Here is a 21826-nt window from a genome sequence, read left to right as displayed (position 1 = left end):
CGGCCACGGGGACCCTAATGCTTTACAGTTGACGAAAGTTTCTGATGACCTCTCACTGCTTCTGACTGAATCCTAGGACGAGGGGGAGAAAGAGGAAAAGGCTACTCTTATCTACTAGGCATCTGGCTGGGTCCTGGTCAGTGAAGGGTCCCTTCTGGCACAACACTTTATGGCCACTGTCCCCTCAGCCCTCCCTGACAAGCTGCTGCTCCTACATCATAGTTACTTTAATTATTTTATCACAAATGTCTATAATCTCCCTCTCCTAACCATAATTCAGGATAACAAGCTGTTCTCTAAACTGTAGTATTTATTTTCTGAAGCTATTTATTGGATTTCATTTTTAAATTTTATTAAAGAAGTCATTTTGCTGAGCTATTCTTCTAGACAAGTTCTATCTGAATGGGAACATATGAATATACCCCTTATCTGATTCCTAGGCATGGAGCATTCTCATGATATATTTGAATTGATCATGCAGGTTTTCACAGTGTCATCATTACAACCTAAATTAGAGCTAACACTTCGTATTTCATTTTCTTAGAAAGAATATTCCTTAAACATCTTTACTGGAAATTAATTCAGTGAGTGGGGAGGTGAGGGTATCAAGAATTACATGGAGGTCCTCTCTGAGTCTTCCTCCTGCTCGGCTTAGAAGCGCTGTCTTGTATGTCTTCTCAGAGTCAGCTTGTGTTTTGGTGGTAGATAAAAGGGCAAAATTCCTTAACATGGGACTACGTAAGGCCCTTTGATTGACATCATTATAAACGTGTTCTAATTTAAGTGAAATATGTTTTAATCAAATACACACGACTGTGAAAGTAAACTCCTCTAAGACTGCAAATATGCTGTGGCTTTGACCCTGCTGCTTACGCAACTGTAATCAGTTGACATACTGGTTCAGACAACAGTTTTTTGCACTAATCAACCATCTGGCTTTTTGAGATACTAAGTAAGGCCCTTTTCCATTTCAGAAAACAGATAAAAAGGAAACTTCAGAAAGTTTGGAGGCCATAAATGAGCCTGTTCCCCAGCCTATGCCTTTTCCACCCAGCATTATCAGGTCAGGATCCCCGAAACTGGATCCTTCTGAAGTCTACCTGAAATCTAAGACTTTATATGAAGATAAACGTAAGTAGCTGTGGAATATTTCAGGGAAGCATGCAACAACATTAATTTGAATTTTCTTTCTTTTTTTTTTTTTTTTATTTTTCAGTGGGTTTTGTCATACATTGATATGAATCAGCCATAGAGTTACACGTATTCCCCATCCCAATCCCCCCTCCCACCTCCCTCTCCACCCGATTCCTCTGGGTCTTCCCAGCCCACCAGGCCCGAGCACTTGACTCATGCATCCCACTTGGGCTGGTGATCTGTTTCACCATAGATAATATACATGCTGTTCTTTCGAAACATCCCACCCTCACCTTCTCCCACAGAGTTCAAAAGTCTGTTCTGTACTTCTGTGTCTCTTTTTCTGTTTTGCATATAGGGTTATCATTACCATCTTTCTAAATTCCATATATATGTGTTAGTATGCTGTAATGTTCTTTATCTTTCTGGCTTACTTCACTCTGTATAATGGGCTCCAGTTTCATCCATCTCATTAGAACTGATTCAAATGAATTCTTTTTAATGGCTGAGTAATATTGCATGGTGTATATGTACCACAGCTTCCTTATCCATTCATCTGCTGATGGGCATCTAGGTTGCTTCCATGTCCTGGCTATTATAAACAGTGCTGCGATGAACATTGGGGTGCACGTGTCTCTTTCAGATCTGGATTCCTCAGTGTGTATGCCCAGAAGTGGGATTGCTGGGTCATATGGCAGTTCTATTTCCAGTTTTTTAAGAAATCTCCACACTGTTTTCCATAGTGGCTGTACTAGTTTGCATTCCCACCAACAGTGTAAGAGGGTTCCCTTTTCTCCACACCCTCTCCAGCATTTATTGCTTGTAGACTTTTGGATAGCAGCCATCCTGACTGGCGTGTAATGGTACCTCATTGTGGTTTTGATTTGCATTTCTCTGATAATGAGTGATGTTGGGCATCTTTTCATGTGTTTGTTAGCCACCTGTATGTCTTCTTTGGAGAAATGTCTGTTTAGTTCTTTGGCCCATTTTTTGATTGGGTCATTTATTTTTCTGGAATTGAGCTGAAGGAGTTGCTTGTATATTTTTGAGATTAATCCTTTGTCTGTTTCCTCATTTGCTATTATTTTCTCCCAATCTGAGGGCTGTCTTTTCACCTTACTTATAGTTTCCTTTGTTGTGCAAAAGCTTTTAATTTTCATTAGGTCCCATTTGTTTATTTTTGCTTTTATTTCCAATATTCTGGGAGGTGGGTCATAGAAGATCTTGCTGTGATTTATGTCGGACAGTGTTTTGCCTATGTTCTCCTCTAAGAGTTTTATAGTTTCTGGTCTTACATTTAGATCTTTAATCCATTTTGAGTTTATTTTTGTGTATGGTGTTAGAAAGTGTTCGAGTTTCATTCTTTTACAAGTGGTTGACCAGTTTTCCCAGCACCACTTGTTAAAGAGGTTGTGTTTTTTCCATTGTATATCCTTGCCTCCTTTGTCAAAGATAAGGTGTCCATAGGTTTGTGGATTTATCTCTGGGCTTTCTATTCTGTTCCATTGGTCTATATTTCTGTCTTTGTGCCAGTACCATACTGTCTTGATGACTGTGGCTTTGTAGTAGAGTCTGAAGTCAGGCAGGTTGATTCCTCCAGTTCCATTCTTCTTTCTCAAGATTACTTTGGCTATTCGAGGTTTTTTGTATTTCCATACAAATTGTGAAATTATTTGTTCTAGTTCTGTGAAAAATACCGTTGGCAGCTTGATAGGGATTGCATTGACTCTATAGATAGCTTTGGGTAGAATAGCCATTTTGATAATATTGATTCTTCCAATCCATGAACACGGTATGTTTCTCCATCTGTTTGTGTCCTTTTTGATTTCTTTCATCAGTGTTTTATAGTTTTCTATGTATAGGTCTTTTGTTTCTTTAGGTAGATATACTCCTAAGTATTTTATTCTTTTTGTTGCAATGGTGAATGATATTGTTTCCTTAATTTCTCTTTCTGTTTTTTCATTGTTAGTATATAGGAATGTAATTTGAATTTTCTTAAAGACTTTGTTTTTCCATCTCTAGAAACCAATATGTTGAAGTTATTCATTCTCATTTTAATGTAGCTCTGGGCTTCTTCCATTCATACTCAACATTCATTCATTTGTTTTCTTCAAAACCATGTTTTGAACTCGGATTTTGAAATGTGCCTCTATCTACCCAACATCATAGTAGGTGATGGGAGTACAGAGGTAATAGGTTACATAGACCCTGCATCCAAAGAGATAGTTAAACCTAAATGGAAAAGACAAAGAAATAGTCAAATACATGTACAAATAAGCCCCTAACAGGTACAGTAATAGAAGGATACGCTGGATGAATTGGGATCCAAAGTAGAAAATGGTCGATTTTACTGATGTGAGTAGCAGGAAGTATCATGTACTGCTTCACATAGGAAGTGAAGCTGTAAGACAGAGAGGTAGTTGCTTATGAGACAGATGAAAGGGAAAGAAGGAATAGCATTTGCACACTGCGTGGCCTTAATTGTGCAATTAGTTTCAGTTTAGCTGGGTGTGGTCGGCAGTGGATACCAGAGGGGAGGGCAGGAGCAGCTGGTGGAGAGCAGATTATGCCAATCTGAGGAAGCTGGAGACAATGATATACCTGGTAAAGAGCCACAGAATGGTCTTAACTATAGGGATGAAGTTATTGGGCTTGTGTTTTAGAAAGATTTTCTTGGCAGGAATACAAAGGATGATGAATCAGAAGGGTATGTAATCTGAGGAGGAAACCAGAGAGTAGATAGAGTAGACTCCTTAGAGGAGTGCAGTGGACAGATGATGAGAAGAGAGTGTGCATAAGGCAGAAATTCATTTTCATACTAATTTACAAATTGATGATAGTTTTTTTTCTGAAGCACAATTGTAGATTTAAGTGGTTTAACTTTTGAAATGCATTTATTTTTAGAAATAGATCTAAGCATCTTCCCTGGTGGCTCAGGCCATAAAGTGTCTGCCTACAATGTGGGAGCCCCAGGCTCGATCCCTGGGTTAGGAAGATCTCCTGGAGAAGGAAATGGCAACCCACTCCAGTATTCTTGCCAGGAAAATCCGTGGATGGAGGAGCCTGGTGAGCTACAGTCCATGGGGTCGCAAAGAGTCAGACATGACTGAGCTTGGAAAAGATGCCCAACAAGTAGAAATATATATAATTGATTTCATACTTATGTAACCAGTCACAGTTTATCTTGATAGTCCCAGACCATATTTCAGAAGATAAAACATCTATTTGAAAGCATGAAGAATTAATGGCAGTATAATACTGAGTGTGTAGAAATGGGAATAAATATTCCTAAGCAATCTTGATTGAGTTTGAGTTAAAGCATAAAACAAGGATTTATGATTGAGTTTTTCTATAGTGTTAAACTTTTAAAAATAAAGTGTATATTGTGTATATTTGTTTGTATTTATTGTTTTCTGGCTTTCCTTAGCACCAAACACCAAAGATTTGGATGTGTTTCTTCGGAAACAGGAATCAGGGTTTGGTTTCAGAGTACTGGGAGGAGATGGACCTGACCAATCTGTAAGTTTAAATACATTGTCATTTGGCTATTCCTGTTAAAACTTTTAATAGCGATTTGGTAGAATATGGTGTTTTTGTTTTGCTTTCTACTTTGTTTGGTTTTTTAAAAGATTTTGTTTTCTCTAACAGTTTCATTAATATGAGGAAGAATTGCATTTCTAGTGGTGTCATAATACTTCAGTTAACATGATATGTGAAAGTGAAAGTGTTAATTGCGCAGTTGTATCCGACTCTTTGTGACCCCATGGACTGACTGTAGCCCTTCAGGCTCCTCTGTCCATGGGATTTCCCAGACAAGAATACTGGAGTGGGTTGCCATTTCCTCCTCCAGGGGATCTTCCTGACCCAGGGATTGAACCCGGGTCTCCTGCATTGAGGACAGATTCTTTACCATCTGAGTAGCTGAGGCTAAAACTATGGGTAAAAGCTGAATAAGTCAGCCGTAAATTAGAGCATAATAACAGGTTATATTTGCAAGGCATTGAAATCTAGAAATTTATTTATGTAGGATTCTCACTCAGAGAACAAATATAGTGGGTTTATTTTTGTTTTACCCTTAGTTTGACAAAGAAATAATGTGCTTCTTAGAGTTTAAGAACATATTTAAAGCTTTTTTGTATAATATGAGTGACTACATTATCATGTTTGGAAGTTAAGTGAATAATAATATTCTTTTAAAATTATAGGCTTCTTTTTATTCTGACTAGAACATTTGATTTATAGAGTATAAATGTGTTCTAATTAGTCATATTGGTTACAGTTAAAATAATTGTCAGAGACAAATAAAGCTTAAGGTAGGTTGCCCTATGTAGGGCAAATATGAAGTACCTTGATTGTTTCTTTTCCTTTCTTTTGAATTGAGCTATGATTGATGTATAACGTTATATTTGTTTCAGATATGCAACATAATGATTCAATGTTAGTATACACTGCAAAATGATCATGACAACAAGCTTAGTTACCATCCGTCATCATACAAAGTGACAGATTTTTTTCTGTGATAAGAGACTTTAAGAGTTATTCCCTTGGCAACTTTCAATTATGTACTACAGTATTATTGGCTATAGTCCATATGCTACAGCATTACATCCCCGTGACTTACTTATTTTATAATCGGAAGTTTGTACCTACCTCCTCCCAATCCCCTTCCTACTGTCAACCACCATTCTGTTCTTTCTGAGTCTTGCTTTGTTTGTTTACTTTGTTTTTTAGGTTCAGATATAAGTGCGATTATACAGCATTTGTCTTTATCTGTCTGACTCTTTGACCTAGCATAATGTCCTCAAGGCATTATGTTACCTTGCAAAGATTTTTTCTTTCTAATGTAGTTTAATCTTTGTGATTAAAACTACATTGTGATTTTCCCAATTTTCTTCTTATAATTGATTTCTAGTTTTATACCATTATGGTTGGAAATGTGTGATATAATTTCAGTTTTCTTAAATTTATTGAGGCTTGATTTGTGGCTTAATGTGATCTGGCTGAGTAATATTCCATTGTATGTGTAAATGAGTGTGTAGGTGTGTGTATGTATAAAGAATATGTGATATGTGTATTTCCTTGTTTATTTTCCCTAATTGCTATGGTTTAGACTTCCAGTACTCTATTGAGTAAAAGTGGTGGAAGTGGGCATCCTTGCCTTGTTACTGATCTTAGAAGGGAAGCTTTCAGCATTTCACCTTTGACTATGATGTTAGCTGTGAGCTTGTCATGGTTGTTGGTTGTTGTTTAGTGTCTTAAGTCATGTCCAACTCCTTGTAACCGTGTGGACTGTAGCCTGCCAGGCTCCTCTGACTGTGGGATTTTCCAGGCAAGAGTATTGGAGTGGGTTGCCATTTCCTCCTCCAGGGGACCTTCCCGACCCACATCTTCTACATTGACAGGGAGATTCTTCAGTCAGCCACCTGGGAAGCCTGAGCTTGTCATATATGGCCTTTATTATGTTGAGGCATGTTTCCTCTACTCCCTTTGTTGAGAATTATTATAAATGGATGCTGAGTTTTGTTAAATGCTTTTTCTGTATCTGTTGAGATGATCATATTTTTATTCTTTATTTTGTTAATTTGGTGTATCACGTTGATTTGTGGATGTTGAAATATTCTTGCATCCCTGGAGTAAATTCCACTTGATCATGGTGTATGGGTCCTTTTGATGTATTTTTAAGTTTAATTTGCTAATGTTTTCTTGCAGATTTTTGCATCTGTATTCATCAGTGACACTGACCTGTAATTTTCTCTTTTTGTGTTGTCCTCGTCAGTTTTGGTCTCAGGGTAATGCTGCCCTAATAGGATGAGTTTGGAAGCGTTTTTTCCTCCTTAGTTTTCTGAAAGAGTTTGAAAAGATATTAATCTTCTTTAAATGCTTGATAGAATTCACCAGTGAAGCCATCAGGCCCTTGACTTTCATGTGCTGGGGTATCTTTAATTACTGATTCAACCTCCTTACTAGTAACTGGTCTGTTCAGATTTTTCTACTTCTCATGATTTACTCTTGAAAGATTGCATGTTTCTAGGAATTTATTGATTTTTTTCTAGGTTGTCCAGTTTTTTGGCATATAATTGATCATAGTAGTTTCTTATGATTCTTTGTATTTCTGTGGCATCAAAGGTAACTTCTCTTTCATTTCTGATTTTATTTTTGAGCCCTCTTTTTTTCTGGTGAATCTTGCAAGGAGTTTGTCAGTTTTGTTTATTTTTTCAAATAGCCTGCTCTTAGTTTCATTGATCCTTTCTATTGTCTTGTTAGTCTCTGTCTCATTTATTTCTGCTCTGATCTTTATTATTTTCTTCCTTCAACTAACTTTGGACTTCTTTCATTCTTTTTCTAGTTCCTTTAGATGTAAAGCTATTTGAGATTTTTCTTATTTTGAGGTAGACCTACATTACTATGAACTTCCCTCTTAGAACTACTTTTGCTTATCCCAGAGATTTTGCAAGTTATATATCCATTTTCATTTGTCTCAAGGTATTTTTTTTTATTTTTCTCTTGATTTCTTCATTGATGCATTGGTTGTTCATTAAGATGTAGTTTAATCTTCACTTTTTGTGATTTTCCCAATTTTCTTCTTCTGATTTCTAGTTTTATATACTTGTAGTTGGAAAAGATGTTTTATATAATTTCAGTCTTCTTAAATTTATTGAGACTTGTTTTGTGGCTTAACATGTGATCTATCCTGAAGAGTATTACATGTGCACTTGAGAAGAATGTATAGAATATGCTACTTTGGATAGAATGTTGTGAATATATATGGAATGTTCTGAATGTATAATCACATATATATATATATATATATATATATATAAAGGTTATTCATTCTAATGTGTCATTTAAGACCCTTGTGTCCTGATTGGTTTTGTGTATGCATTATCTACCCATTGATGTAAATAGGGTTATTAAAATTCCTCCCTATTATTGTATTGCTATAAATTTCTCCCCTTAGGTCTGTTATATAGGTCTCCCTTAGGTCTTTGCTTTATGTATTTTAAGTGCTTCTGTGTTGGATGCATAAACATTTGCAAGTGTTATATCCTCTTGTTCAGTTGACTCCTTTATCATTATATAATGCCCTTTTTGTCTTTTATTACAGTTTTTGTTTTAAAGTCTATTTTGTCTGATGTAGGTATAGCTGCTTTAGCTTTCTTTTGGTTTCTGTTTGCATGAACAGCTTTTTCCATGCCTCTACTTTCAGCCTTTGTGGCTCCTTACATCTGAAGTTAGTCTCTTATAGGCAGCATATAGATGGGTCTTGTTTGTACATTTGGCCAGTCTGAGTATTTTCATTGGAGAATATAGTCTTTTACATTTAAAATAATTCTTGACAGGTATGTACTTACTGTCATTTTGTTCTTTGTTCTCTGGCTGTTTTGTAGTTCTTCTCTGCTCTTCATCCTTTGCTTTCTTCCCTTGCAGTTTGATGGCTTTCTTTAATATTATACTTAGATTCTATTTTTATTATCTTTTGTGTATCTACAATAGATTTTTGTTTGAGGTTACCCTGAGACTCGCATATAACAGTTTATATACATGTATCAGTCTAATTTAAGTAGATAGCAACTTAAATTTGAACACATTCTAAAGCTACATTTTTACTTCCTCCACCACATTTTATATTTCTGATATCACACTTCACATCTTTTTATTTTGTGTATCCCTTCACTGATTATTCTAGTTATATTTATATTTACTACTTTTGTTTTTTAACCTTTTTATAGTAGTTTTGTAAATGATTATATTTATCTTGCCCATGAGATTTATACTTTCATATGTTTTCTTATTACTACTCGGTGCCTTTTTTCTTCAACTAAAGAAGCCCCTTTCACGTTTCTCATAAGGCCAGTTTATTAGTGATGGACTTCTTTGATGTTTCCTTGTCTGGAAAACTCTCATCTCTTTCAGTTCTGAATGATAATTTTCCTGTGTAGAGTATTCTTGGTTGGACATATTTTTGCTTTCAGCACTTTGAATATATCATTCCACTCCTTTCTGGCCTGCAAAGTTTCTGCTGAAGAATCTGCTCATAGTCGTATAGGAGTTGCTGCTATATAACAAAGACTTCCCTCGTGGCTCAAACAGTAATGAATCTGCCTGCAATGCGGGAGACCTGGGTTTGATCCCTGGGTTAGGAAGATCCCCTGGAGGAGGGAATGGCAACCCACTTCAGTATTCTTGCCTGAAGAATCCCATGGACAGAGGAGCCTGGTGGGCTACAGTCTATGGGGTCGCAAAGAGTCTGACATGACTGAGCAACTAAGAATAGCACACAGTATGCGTTTAATGATATTATTTCTAATGTGCTGAAATTTTTGGCTTCCCTGATACCTCAGTTGGTAAAGAATTTGCCTGCAGTGCAGGAGACTGCAGTTTGATTGCTGATTCAGGAAGATCTGATAGAGAAGGCTATCTACTCCAGTATTCTGGCCTGTGTAGTCCATGGGGTCCCAGGAATCACTGGACTGAGCAAAACTTTTACTTTCTTTTGTAGGTAACAAGTTGTTTTTCTCTTGCTGTTTTTAAAATTCTCTCTTTAACTTTTGACATTTTAATTACAATGTGTCTCTGTGTGGATCTTTTTGGGAATTCTTTGGGCTTCCAGAATCTGCAATTCTGTTTCTTTTCCCATGTTAAGGAAGTTTTCAGCCATTATTTCTTCAAGTTAAGTTTTCTGCTCCTTTCTCTATCTTTTCTCCTTCTGGTACTCCTATAATATGAATGTTATTCTGCTTGAAGTCATTCCATTGGTATCTTGGGCTATCTTTGCTTTTTTTCAACGTTTGTTTGTTTGTTTTTTTCTTTTTGCTGCTTTTATTGAGTCAGTTCCATCCATATTGTTTCAAGTGGCAAACATTCATTCCTTATATGCCTGTATAGTGTTATGTTGTATGTATATGTATGCCATTTTTTAGTTTTTTGAGAAACCTCCATACTGTTTTTGACAGTGGCTGCACCAATTTACATTCTCACCAACAGTGTACAAGAGATCCCTTTCCTCCACATCCTTACCAACATTTGTTATTTGTAGATTTTTTGATGATAACATTTCTGACAGGTATGAGGTTATACTTCGTTATGGTTTTGATTTCCCTGGTGATTAGCGATGTTGAGCAACATTTCATGTGACTGTTGGCCGTCTGCATGTTCCCTTTGGAAAAATGTCTATTCACATCTGCCCATTTTTTAATTGGGTCATTTGTTTTTTGGATATTAAGCTGTATGAGCTTTTATATATTTTGGGAATTAATCCCTTGTTGGACTCATCATTTGCAAAAATTTTCTACCCATTCATAGGTTGTCTTTTCATTTTGTTTATGGTCTCCTTTTTTGTGCAGAAACTTTTAGGTTAATTAATTTTTTTAGTTTTAATTTAATGCATTTCTCTTTATATCATTGTGATTTCTGAGACATATTTACCTATTTGGTCTTTCTTTTGTTATTTAAAAAAATCTTTTTATTAAAGTATAGTTGATTTTCAATGTTGTGTTATTTTCAGGTGTGCAGCAAAGTGAATCAGTTTCATATGTGCACATACATGCACACACACACACACGCGCGCACACACACGCACACACAGAGGTCTACCCTTTTTTAAATTCTTTTACCATATACGTCATTACAGAGTGTTGAGTAGAGTTCCCTATAGTACTATGTATATGTCAATCCCAATCTCTCAATTTATCCTCCTCCCCTTTTCCCCAGTAACAATATGTTTATTTTCTATATCCATGGTTCTATTTCTGTTTTGTGGGCTTCCCTGATGGCTTAGCAGTAAAAAAAATCTGCTTGCAATGCAGGAGACGCAGGTTCAATTCTTGGGTCAGGAAGGTCCTCTGGAAGAGGGCATGGCAACCCACTCCAGTATTCTTGCTTGGAGAATCCCATAGACAGAGGAGCCTGGTGGGCTACGGTCTATGGGATTTCAAGAGTCAGATACAACTCAAAGGACTGAACACACATGCACACATTTCTGTCTTGTAAATAAGTTCGTTTGTACTATTTTTTTTTCCATTCCACACATAAGCAATATCATATGGTATTAGTCCTTCTCTGTCTGACTTACTTCATTCAGTATAACAGTCTTTAGGTCTATTCATGTTGCTGCCAATGACATTATTTCATTTTTTATGGCTGAGTAATACTCCAGTGTATATATTTACCACATCTGCTTTATACATTTGTCTGTTGACAGACATTTAGGTTGCCTCCATGTCCTGGCTGTTGTAAATAGTGATACAGTATTCATTGAGGTGCATGCATCTTTTTGAGTTGTGGTGGTTTTTTTTTTTCAGGTTTATACCCAGGAGTGGGATTGCTGGATCATATGAGAGCTCTGTTTTTAGTTTTTTAAGGATACTGTTCTCCATAGTGGCTGTACCAATTTGCATTCCCACCAACAATGGGATGGGGGATCCCTTTTCTCCACATCCTCTTCAGCATTTATTGTTTGTAGATTTTTTGATAACGGCCATTTGGACTAGTGTGAGGTGATACCTCATTGTAGTTTTGATTTGCATTTCTCTAATAATAAGTGATGTTGGCATCTTTTCATATGCCTCTTGGCCATCTGTATGTCTTCTTTGGAGAAATGTCTATTTAGATCTTCCACCCATTTTTTGATATTTTTTTTAAATTAAGCTGCATGAGCTGTTTATATATTTTGGAGATTAAACCCTTTTCAGTTGCTTTGTTTCCAAACATTTTCTCCCATTCTGAGAGCTGTCTTTATTTTATGGTTTCATTTGCGATGAAAAAGCTTGTATTTATGTCCCATTTATTTTTGCCTTTATTGTCATTATTCTAAGAGACAGATCCAGAAAGATGTTGCTACAATTCATGTCAAAGAGTGTTCTGCCTATGTTTTCCTCTAAAAAGTTTTATAGTATCTGGTCCTACAATTAGGTCTTTAATCCATTTTGAATTTATTTTTGTATATGATGTTAGAGAATGTTCTAACTTTCATTCTTCTTATGTAACTATCCAGTTGTCCCAGCACCACTTATTGAACAGACTGTCTTTTTTCCATTGTATGTTCTTGCCTCCTGTGTTGTAGATTAATTGACTATAGGTGTGTGAGTTTATTTCTGTGCTCTTTATTCTGTTGCATTGTTGTATATATTCGTTTTTGTATATATTCTGTTGTATATATTCATTTTTGTACCGACACCATATTGTTTTGATTACCGTAGCTATGTATTATAGTCTGAAGTCAAGGAATGCAATTCCTCCAGCTCTCTTCTTCTTTCTCAAGATTGTTTTGGCTATTTGTGTTTTTTTCTGTTTCCATACAAATTTTACATTTTTTTGTTCTAGTTCTGTGAAAAATCCGTTGACATTTTGAGGGATTGCATAGGAATTGCATTGAATCTGTAGATTGCCTTGGGTAACATGGTCATTTTACCAATGTTAATTCTTCCAGCCCAATAGCATCTGATTGTGTAATCTTTAATTTCTTTCATTAGTGACTTATAGTTTTCCAAGTACAGGTCTTTTACCTTGTTAAGTAGGTTTATTTCTAGGTATTTTTATTCTTTTTGATGCAGTGGTAAATAGGATTATTTCCTTAATTAGGTGTATAGAAATATGACAGATTTCTGTAGATTTTTTTTGTACCCTGCAACTTTAGCAAAATCATTGATGAACTCTAGGAATTTTCTGGTGATGTCTTAGGATTTTCCACATATAGTCACATCATCTGCAAACAGTGAGTTTTACTTCTTTCTTACCAATTTGTCTTCCTTTTGTTTCTTTTTCTCATCTGATTGCTATAGCTAGGACTTCCAAAAATATGTTGAATAAAAGTATTGAGAGTGGGTATCCTTGTCTTGCTCCTGATCTTAGAGGAAATGTTTACACTTTATCTTCTCTTAAATGTCAGGTTATAACAGCTCTGGAACTAGTCCAAATACTTAGGATTACCAATTTTAAGATTCTAATTGCCGGCAAAGAAAATGAGCAAGATCTGTTCACCTAGTTGCTAGTGAATCTTAGGTCACTCTGTTCCCTTAAAATATGTACTGCTTTAGAATTTAGGAACAAGAAATATTTTTCTTTTTTATATACTAAACTTGAACTGATAGCCTTATGTAACGGGAGTATTGTAAGAATTATCCCAGTTGCTATGAACAGTATACAAAAAAAGAAATCTTTCGTGATGACATTCAATGGACTTTACTTTTAGTAGCTACTCCACAGAATTGCATTTTTTGAGTTTAATATTTTTGTTCTGTTGTAGTGATGGATGTGATAGTGGTACTTTCTAAGTTATTGAATTCCTTTGTATTTTCTGTCTTCCTTGTGCCCAACCGAAAGAATCCAGAAGAGATTACATGGTGTGGTTATTTGAAGTGCCATTTTGGAGACGGGTCAATTTCTAAGATTTCACCTTTCTAAACTATGACTGTTTTCAGGGTGGACTGCAAAAATTTGTTGGCATACATGGTTTTGAGTCAGAAAGTCCTTGACTTAGTAGTTAAGAATCTTAGTAAGTCTTAGTAGACTGTATAGAGCAACCCACACTTTATATCTTATCAGATATACATTGGAGCCATCATTCCTCTGGGCGCAGCTGAGAAAGATGGTCGGCTCCGAGCAGCTGATGAGCTGATGTGCATTGATGGAATTCCTGTTAAAGGGAAATCACACAAACAAGTCCTAGACCTAATGACAACCGCTGCTCGAAATGGCCACGTGTTATTAACTGTCAGAAGAAAGATCTTCTACGGTGGTATGTGAACCTATTCTTGCTCTGATAAGTTAAAAAAGAAACAAAGAGACTTAGTCCACTTCTTTTTTTTTGCAGGTTATTTTATTATGTTTAATAGTGTATGAGAGGCTGCACTAGCCCTCTGCGATGACCCACACTGTGTTTGTGAAATGTTTCTTTGACTAAATCCACTTCTTACCTAAAACAATGACAACAACAAAAATAGTGTATGAGATAACTTATTTGGTGTGATCCTTGCATGTGGAAGGCCATGTAAGGTTGAAAAGATTCATAAATACTGCTATTACTATCAAAAAAGAGAAATAAATTTTGGGTCTCTACATTAAGATTATATTAATATATCAATGAATTTTGCCAGTGTGATATTGTAATCAGGATATCAAGTTAAATCTGTTTTCTGAAGAACAAATACAAAGTTGTTTAGTCATACTAAGAGATCCCATTAACTGAATATCAAACAATTTTGGATCCTGATGAAATTCTAAATATTCAGAGGACAAAATGTTTCTACTTCAGAAGTTTTAGTGTGACATTTATTGAGTCTCAGACATGGATTCTTTTACTTACTCTTTACAACACTGTGATGGTAAACACTGTCATTATTCTAGTTACTCACAGAAAGGTTGAGAAGCACATAGCTGGTAGGTAGTAGGACCAGGATTGAAACAGATAATTTAATTACAAAGCCTGAGGTCTAAACCATTACACTAAGATATGATAATCTGTATTTTTATGTCAATAGCTTTGTGAATATTATATAGAAATTTTAAAAAGTGAATTCTTGTCACTTAAAAATTTTTTAAAGTCAACCTAGAGCATCACAAGAATGTAAGCTTCAGGAAGGATGGAATTTTCATCCATTTAGGTCTATGCTGTGTACCCAGTGCCTAGAAGAATGACTGCATGGCACAGAGTGGGCATTCAAAAAATGTGTGACTTGATGAATATTCACGTTACTCTTAAAAATGAGGCCCTGTGTTTTTGATTGTGGCATCCAAAGTAAAAGCCCACCTCCTGTCATAAATATCAGGCATTCTGAGATGCATGAGGATTCTAATGCTGTGTTGCTTCCATTTGGTTGTGCTGGTGTCAGAACATAACTGCTTAGAGTAAACAATGGGATATTGTCCAGATAGAGATTAGCTCCCTCCTGGAAAGCATCATAAAGACGTTTCATAGTAGTTTGATATTATTGGCGACATTTTAGCTAATTCATTCTAACCATGCATTATATCAAAAAGAACCTTTTTTGTTGTTAATTATTGGAAGTTGTTGACACCTTTGTTGAGGTTCAAAAACACATCCTCAGAATCCCATAGATTTTGATACAAAGAGACCTTATAAATGCATGTTCATCAATAACAGCATGTTGTGGTGGTGGTTTATGCTGTTTTGTATCAAATTATGGCACAAAATTTGCCCTTTTTTTAAAATCAGTTATGACTAACTCTTGTCATTCTTTCTCAAATTCTGATGTTATTCTTAAATAGAAGAAAATGGTGTGGGTTAACTGCCCATTTGCTAGGAATTCCATGTGAGCTGATCTGTGTCTAGGAGAGTTTGCCATTTATGTGGACAGCTTGTTATATGCCTGAGAACTGCTAATGGTTAATTCATCTTGTATTACCCATCAGAAAACTGCAGTTGTAAAACACTTTGTAAAAGACAAATCTGTGTAGGTGGCCAACTGCTCTCAAGCTGTAATGGGAAATATCTCTGTCCTGATGCAGTGACCTCCCCGACGTCATGAGTGTCAGTCACTGCACTAAATTATATATTTTTATTAAATGTTTATTTATTTAGCTGCACTGAGTCTTAGCTGTGGCATGTAGGATCTAGCTGCCTGACCAGGGAGTGAACCTGGGTCCCCTGGGTTGGGAGTGTGGAGTCTTAACCTCTGGACCGCCAGGATTCAGTGTGTGTGTGTGTGGGGGGGGGGGTGGTGTTCAGTTGTGTCCAGCTCTTTGTGACCCCATGGACTGTAGCCAGCCAGGCTCCTCTGTCCAGGGAATTTTCCAGGCAAGAATACTGGAGGACTGCCAGGGAAGTCCCACTAAATTATATTTAAAGCTGATTTTAAGAGGAAGTTTACTATGTTGTTATTCATTATCAACTTTTTAAACAATTGCTTGTCCAGGTTCAAAACCTTCCTGGAATTAAAATAATTTCAAGAAGAATTTTTTTTACCATCAAATTTCACAGAATCTTTGAAAAACTTCCTTTAGAGTGAGATAACATTTTGTAGTTTTCCAACTATGTACTTAAAGAGCATTCTAGAAGTCCACTGGATGGGTTACTGCCTACCTCTGCACTCAGATGGTGTCCAGAGTCACTTGGGCAGAGGCACTGCTTTTCTTTATGTTAGAAACTCAGTGTTCTTGTGAAGAGCTTAGCACAAAACACTTTAGTTATCAAAAGTTAAGATGTTCCAGAAATATCAAAATTGATCTTGTTTATTGCAGAGAAACAACCTGAGGATGACAGCTCTCAAGCCTTCCTTTCAACGCAGAATGGATCTCCCCGCTTGAACCGAGCAGAGGCCCTGGCCAGGCCTGCTCCCCAGGAGCCCTATGATGTTGTCTTGCAACGAAAAGAAAATGAAGGATTTGGATTTGTCATTCTCACTTCCAAGAGCAAACCACCTCCAGGAGGTAAGGGCCCCTGTGTCGTGGCGTCCCTCCCTCTAATTCCAGTTTTCTGAGTCACCCACTGGGGTTTATGAAACTAGGTAGGAATCATGTATAAATTGCCTTTTTAAAAAAATGATGAATATTTTATTTATTTTCAAAATTAGGTAGTTTGAATCACTCTTCCAGGCTTCAGGTTTATTTATTTATCTCAGAGTCTATAAAATAAATCTTGGTAGCTCAGTTTGCATCCAGCTTATATTGTGACAGTATTATCAGGGATGTGACCTAATTAATGTAGTGAAAGGACAATGCTGAATTTTTTTTTTAAATTATGGGGGCATAGGGTTTTTTTTTTTTTTTTCCAAAATAGGAGAAATCATGTATACAGAAATAAGTGAAATGCTAGAAGCAGTTGAGAAGAAGCAAAATAGAAAAACCTTGACCCAGATGTGTCTTAAATAGTCCTTTCATGTTATTCAATCATAATTGCCTTATTGCAGCTATAAATTGACCTTAAATGATAAGAGGCACTCTTACCTTATATGCTTCGTCAAAAGGTAAAAGTTCTGTCAAGACCTTGAAAAATTAATCCAAATATCCTGAACCCAGTTTAGTAGAATGTCATCTGAGAAGATGAATATGTATATTATTTTAATACGTATATTAATCTCTTCAACAAAGGAGGAATCACATCTTCTATGTCCAGGGCTGTTATGAATCAGCAAATTAAATATTTGCTGTATCTTTATATTTCTAAGTAATAATCATCTTTAAATATAAAATACAAATGAATATAAGATGAGAACCAGCAAATTAATATTTATGTGTCATGCTTGTCTGGTAGCTTTATTTTTCCAAGTCAAGTGATAAAAATCTTTGACCACATGAAAATGCACTCTTAGCTTTGCCAGGGGATTTGATTTTACCTTGAGTAGCGAGATCCTTTTAGACTAAATGGTCACTAAAACCTTAGTGAAAAATGAAAACACTTTCAGGAAAGTGTTGTGAGCCAAACCAATTTGCAAAAATCAAACTAAAATCAATGCAAGTGTGTAAAGGAAGAAGATTCTATGACATGGATGAATTATTACTATGGTATCAGGTCACTGCTCACTGATACTAGTTTCCATTTTCCAAAAGCCGTTGCTATGGTAATGCTTGGAACTGGAACTGTTACTGATGCTGTGAGGATGATTATGTGGCCTGTGTCAGAAAAATGAGAGAAAGCAGCTGTTAGGTGGATTTTATGTTATATCATTGGAAATCAGCATCTAGAAAAACAAATGACCATTTTAGATAATCATATTCTGATTCTAATACCATGCAATAATCCTGGGCATTCAAATTAACAAAAATAGTGAAAGATTATTACTCAGTGTGATAGATGCTAACCACTTTCCATATTGAGCATATTCCTCCTCTAGCACCATAAAAATTAGAAGAGCCTCGTGTTCATCATAAAACTAGGAGATACAGAGGAATTCAGTAAAATATATTACTTAAATAGTTTAACCTATTTTTATATTTGAAATTTATGTTATACTTTAATACATTATCTGTTTTAAATATATCATCTTATTTGTGTAATTATATTTATTTGTTTATATTTAAAATTAAAATATTTTTATACTTCTTTGTTTAAATTTCTTTTTACGATCTTAATGGTTTTACATACCATAGATGCTGGGTCTCTGTATAACATAGTGTCATTAAGTGCTGGGCTTTGTAATCAGACAAACATGGCTTCTAGACCCGCTTATGTCTTTTAATAGCTGTCTGATCTTAGGCATATTACTTACCCTCCAAGTGCTCCAGCTTCCCCTGTGAAATGAGGATGTTAACACTTCCTGTCTCGTATGTTTGTGAGGATTAAAAGAGATAATGCGTCTGAAGCCCTTTGCCTGGACCTTCCATAAATGTTGGCTGCTGTTACTTGTTGTAGTTTCTGCCATTGTCATTGCAACTGTCACTGCCTATTGACCTTTTTTTTCCTCTAAAGAAACATTAAAAAGTTTATCAATATTTGAGTAATGAGATGGGAAAGAAAGCCCAATTAAAATGTAAGATTGAGGTAACAGCTAATGCGTGGCAGGAAATGAGTGTTTGCAGCTCATTAATTATCAGCCTGAATGGTAAATTAGGCTTAGGTTGTCAAATGAATTTTATATAAAGTACTTGAGATTTTCAGTCATGATGCAAAACCAGAATTCGTAATTTCGCTGACGTGCTAGTTAATAATCTCACAAAATTCTCAGTCCTGCAAACATTCTTCTTGGAACTCTATTTATCTCATAGCTAGAAGGATCCTGGGGTAAGATTACATGAGGAGCTTTCCCTCACAGAGACCAAGCAGTTGCAGTATGCAGTTCACTGCGTAACAGTGAAAGATTGGTTTTAAAAAAAGAGTTAGCACAGGTGAAAAGGCCAGAAACCTGTCTGTCAGAATAGATCCTTCTTTATGGATCTTGCCTTGGTACAGTTTGGTATTCTACTCCGTGTGTTGTTGGGTTGTTTTTTTATTTTTTCTGCTGCTGCTGCTGAAATGTATTTTCTGCTGACATTTGTCACAGGAAGAGTTCCCACTAGCATCTCTAATACCAGTTATAAAATTCTGTACCATTGACTTCTTCTAAGGTCAGGGATCCAGGCCCAGCATCCTTGTTGTCCTGGACCAGTTTTTGTAGGGCTGCATGAGTGGAGTACTCAGCAAACACCTCTGTTGAAGATGGAAAGGACCTGACTAGTTTTGATATGGCCAGCACTTCAGTGGTTTTGGCATTCCACTTTTCATACTTTTCAGTTCTGGTTGCAAAGGATTTCTTTTAAAAGGGGACATTTTCAGCTATTTTTCTTTTCCTTTCTTTTCTTTTCCTGAAAAGTAATGTTTTAAGAGCACCAAAGTCATCTCAGCAGCTGGACAAGCCAGCCTGTGAGACAGATTTAGGCCAAAGATGAATGGAGATGGAAAAATTGACTTCATGCAAATTCCCATAGACTTTGTATACCAACAGTAAGGCAGGACGTCAGACTGTTCCTTAGACATGGGTACTCTAAGCGCTTGTGCATGCTAAGTCGCTTCAGTCATGTCCGACTCTTTACGACCCTATGGACTGTAGCCCACCAGACTTCTCTGTCCATGAGATTCTCCAGGCAGGAGTACTGGAGTGGGTTGCCATTTCCTTCTCCCGGGGATCTTCCTGACCCAGAGATTGAACCTGCATCTCTTATGTCTCCTGCACTGGCAGACGGGTTCTTTACCACTAGGGCCACCTGGGAAGTGCTCTAAGCAGTTACCTTGAAAACTTCACAATCTATTCAAAGAATGTTCAGAAGTTATCTTTCTCCTGGTCTGTTTATCTGTAACTGTTTTGGTGGTGCTACTATAAATCCCAAGACAGTAGCAATCTTTTGTTATTATTATTGTTAGACAATAAACTACTTTTATCTCTTCTCACCTCTATGACTAACCCTTCAGGAACCAAGATTTGCCAATTTCCTTTTGACCACATTACTCACATGATGAGAAAGGAACAACTGAGACCTCAGAGGTTTTTCTTGTTTGATGCTTTCCCCAAATCTGAACAAACCCCTTTCAGTGTTCCAGGGAGTTGAATGATTTTCTTCTCAGGGGATCTGGAGTGAACATTGTTTACAAGTCAGTCTCTTCTAAGAAGGAGAGTTACTGAGAGATTGATTTAGAAGGTCACCACGGGGCCCCTGTGTGATTCTCCATGCAGTTCTGATGTGCCACCTGTCGTCCTAGCTGGGCACCAGCTCACGCCGCCTGGCACAGGGCCCAGCCCGTGCTGCTTCTGCTCTGCTCAGTCGCCTAGTTGTTTGCGACCCCATGGACTGTAGCCCTCCAGGCCCCTCTGTCCATGGGATTCTCCAGGCAAGAATACTAGAGTGGGTTGCCATGCCCTCCTCCAGGGGATCTTCCCAACCCAGGGATCAAACCCAAGTCCGTGGTGCTAGCGGTAAAGAATCTGCCTGCCAATGCAGGAGACACAAGAGATGCAGTTTTGATCCCTGGGTCGGGCAGATTCCCTGAAGGAGGGAAATGGCAATCCACTCTAGTGTCCTTGCCTGAAAACTTCCACGGACAAGAAGAGCCTGGAGGGCTACAGTCCATGGGATTGTAAGACATGACTGAGCAACTAAGCACAACAACAATGAGGAAAACGGTGCAAGTGCTTGATATAATTCAGAGCTAAAAGGTTCTTGCTTCCACATTGACTTCCTCTTTTTTAAGATAAACTCTCCCACTGCATAATCCTAGAAGGGCCAAGGAATGGCACTAACTGTCCATGGGGCATAAATCATGGCCAAGAATAACTTCCAGTCCAAATGAAATTCTATTAAAATGACCCTAACATACACCTAGATATAATTCAGAAATACTAGTAAGGAGCCCATTTTACTATAGAAATTAAACATAATCACAGTGCCATTTAAAAATATTAAATTATCCTTATTGTTGATAATCCACATTCAGCAGGAGCCCAAGTCCCAGATAAAGGTAGGCAAAGAAATTCTAGAGAGCATAGAAGGAACACTTGTTTCTTAATATGAATGCCCCTTATTAAATGGTGAAAGATATTTTCGCAAGATTCCCTGAATGTCTGAGAACTCATTTTAAGGCATAATAACAGTGGAGAGTCTTAATAGTTACTCTAGGAAAGCCTTCAGCATTAAACTAGAGATATAATAGAACCGCACAAAGTATCTTTCCAAATGTCTTAGAGCAGCTTTGTGTTTGCCGGGTAGGGTTTTATCCATAAGCCAAATAATCTTAATGTTAAACACTTAATGTTCTAATTCCACTCAGCTTTTCTAATTTAAAAAATACATATAGAGGCACAAATAAGAGAAATAAATTTTGTTCTAGAAGTAAATATGATTCATTTTAATGATCAGTCTTTTTACTGTAATTGGATTTCTGACCATGCTGAGTCCTGAACTTGATTTTGAACTGCATTTATTTACAAGATTTCTTGTGGGAGTAAATGCCCCTTCAACTGAACCAAAGATGATCTCATTGTAGCAGTTTCTAAAATACCCAAATGCATGTTGCAGCCTAAACAGCCAATGGCAAACAAGAAACATGAGATATTTTAATAAATATCACTGAGGTCAGTAGCCTTTAAATGGGATTATTAGGAGGACAATATAAAAATTGGAAAAGGTTTCTGGTAAGTGGAGAAAAGCAAAGAGGTTTATATGCCGTGATTGCAGCTGTGTAAAGAGTATCTGCATGTCGACAAAGAATGGAAAATAACATGAAGATAGTTGCATTTGGATAGGATGATCACTCATGGTGGTTTTT

General features: G+C 36.6%; 1 protein-coding gene across 2 annotated transcripts in view; it reads left to right on the top strand.

Annotated features, from left to right (window-relative positions):
* Positions 1-21826, top strand: part of MAGI3 (membrane associated guanylate kinase, WW and PDZ domain containing 3) — a 253176-nt gene that overhangs the window by 204364 nt on the left and 26986 nt on the right. For both annotated transcript variants that reach the window (XM_065906784.1, XM_065906776.1), the window contains exons 12-15: positions 975-1131; positions 4562-4653; positions 13678-13870; positions 16333-16521. In XM_065906784.1, the coding sequence (XP_065762856.1) occupies positions 975-1131; positions 4562-4653; positions 13678-13870; positions 16333-16521 (631 nt within the window). The remainder of the gene's footprint in view (positions 1-974; positions 1132-4561; positions 4654-13677; positions 13871-16332; positions 16522-21826) is intronic.

The sequence above is a fragment of the Muntiacus reevesi genome, chromosome 1 (assembly GCF_963930625.1).
Source record: "Muntiacus reevesi chromosome 1, mMunRee1.1, whole genome shotgun sequence".
Lineage (NCBI taxonomy): Eukaryota > Metazoa > Chordata > Mammalia > Artiodactyla > Cervidae > Muntiacus > Muntiacus reevesi.
The sequence above is the reverse complement of the archived record's forward strand: the minus strand, read 5'-3'. Positions and strand labels throughout refer to the sequence as shown.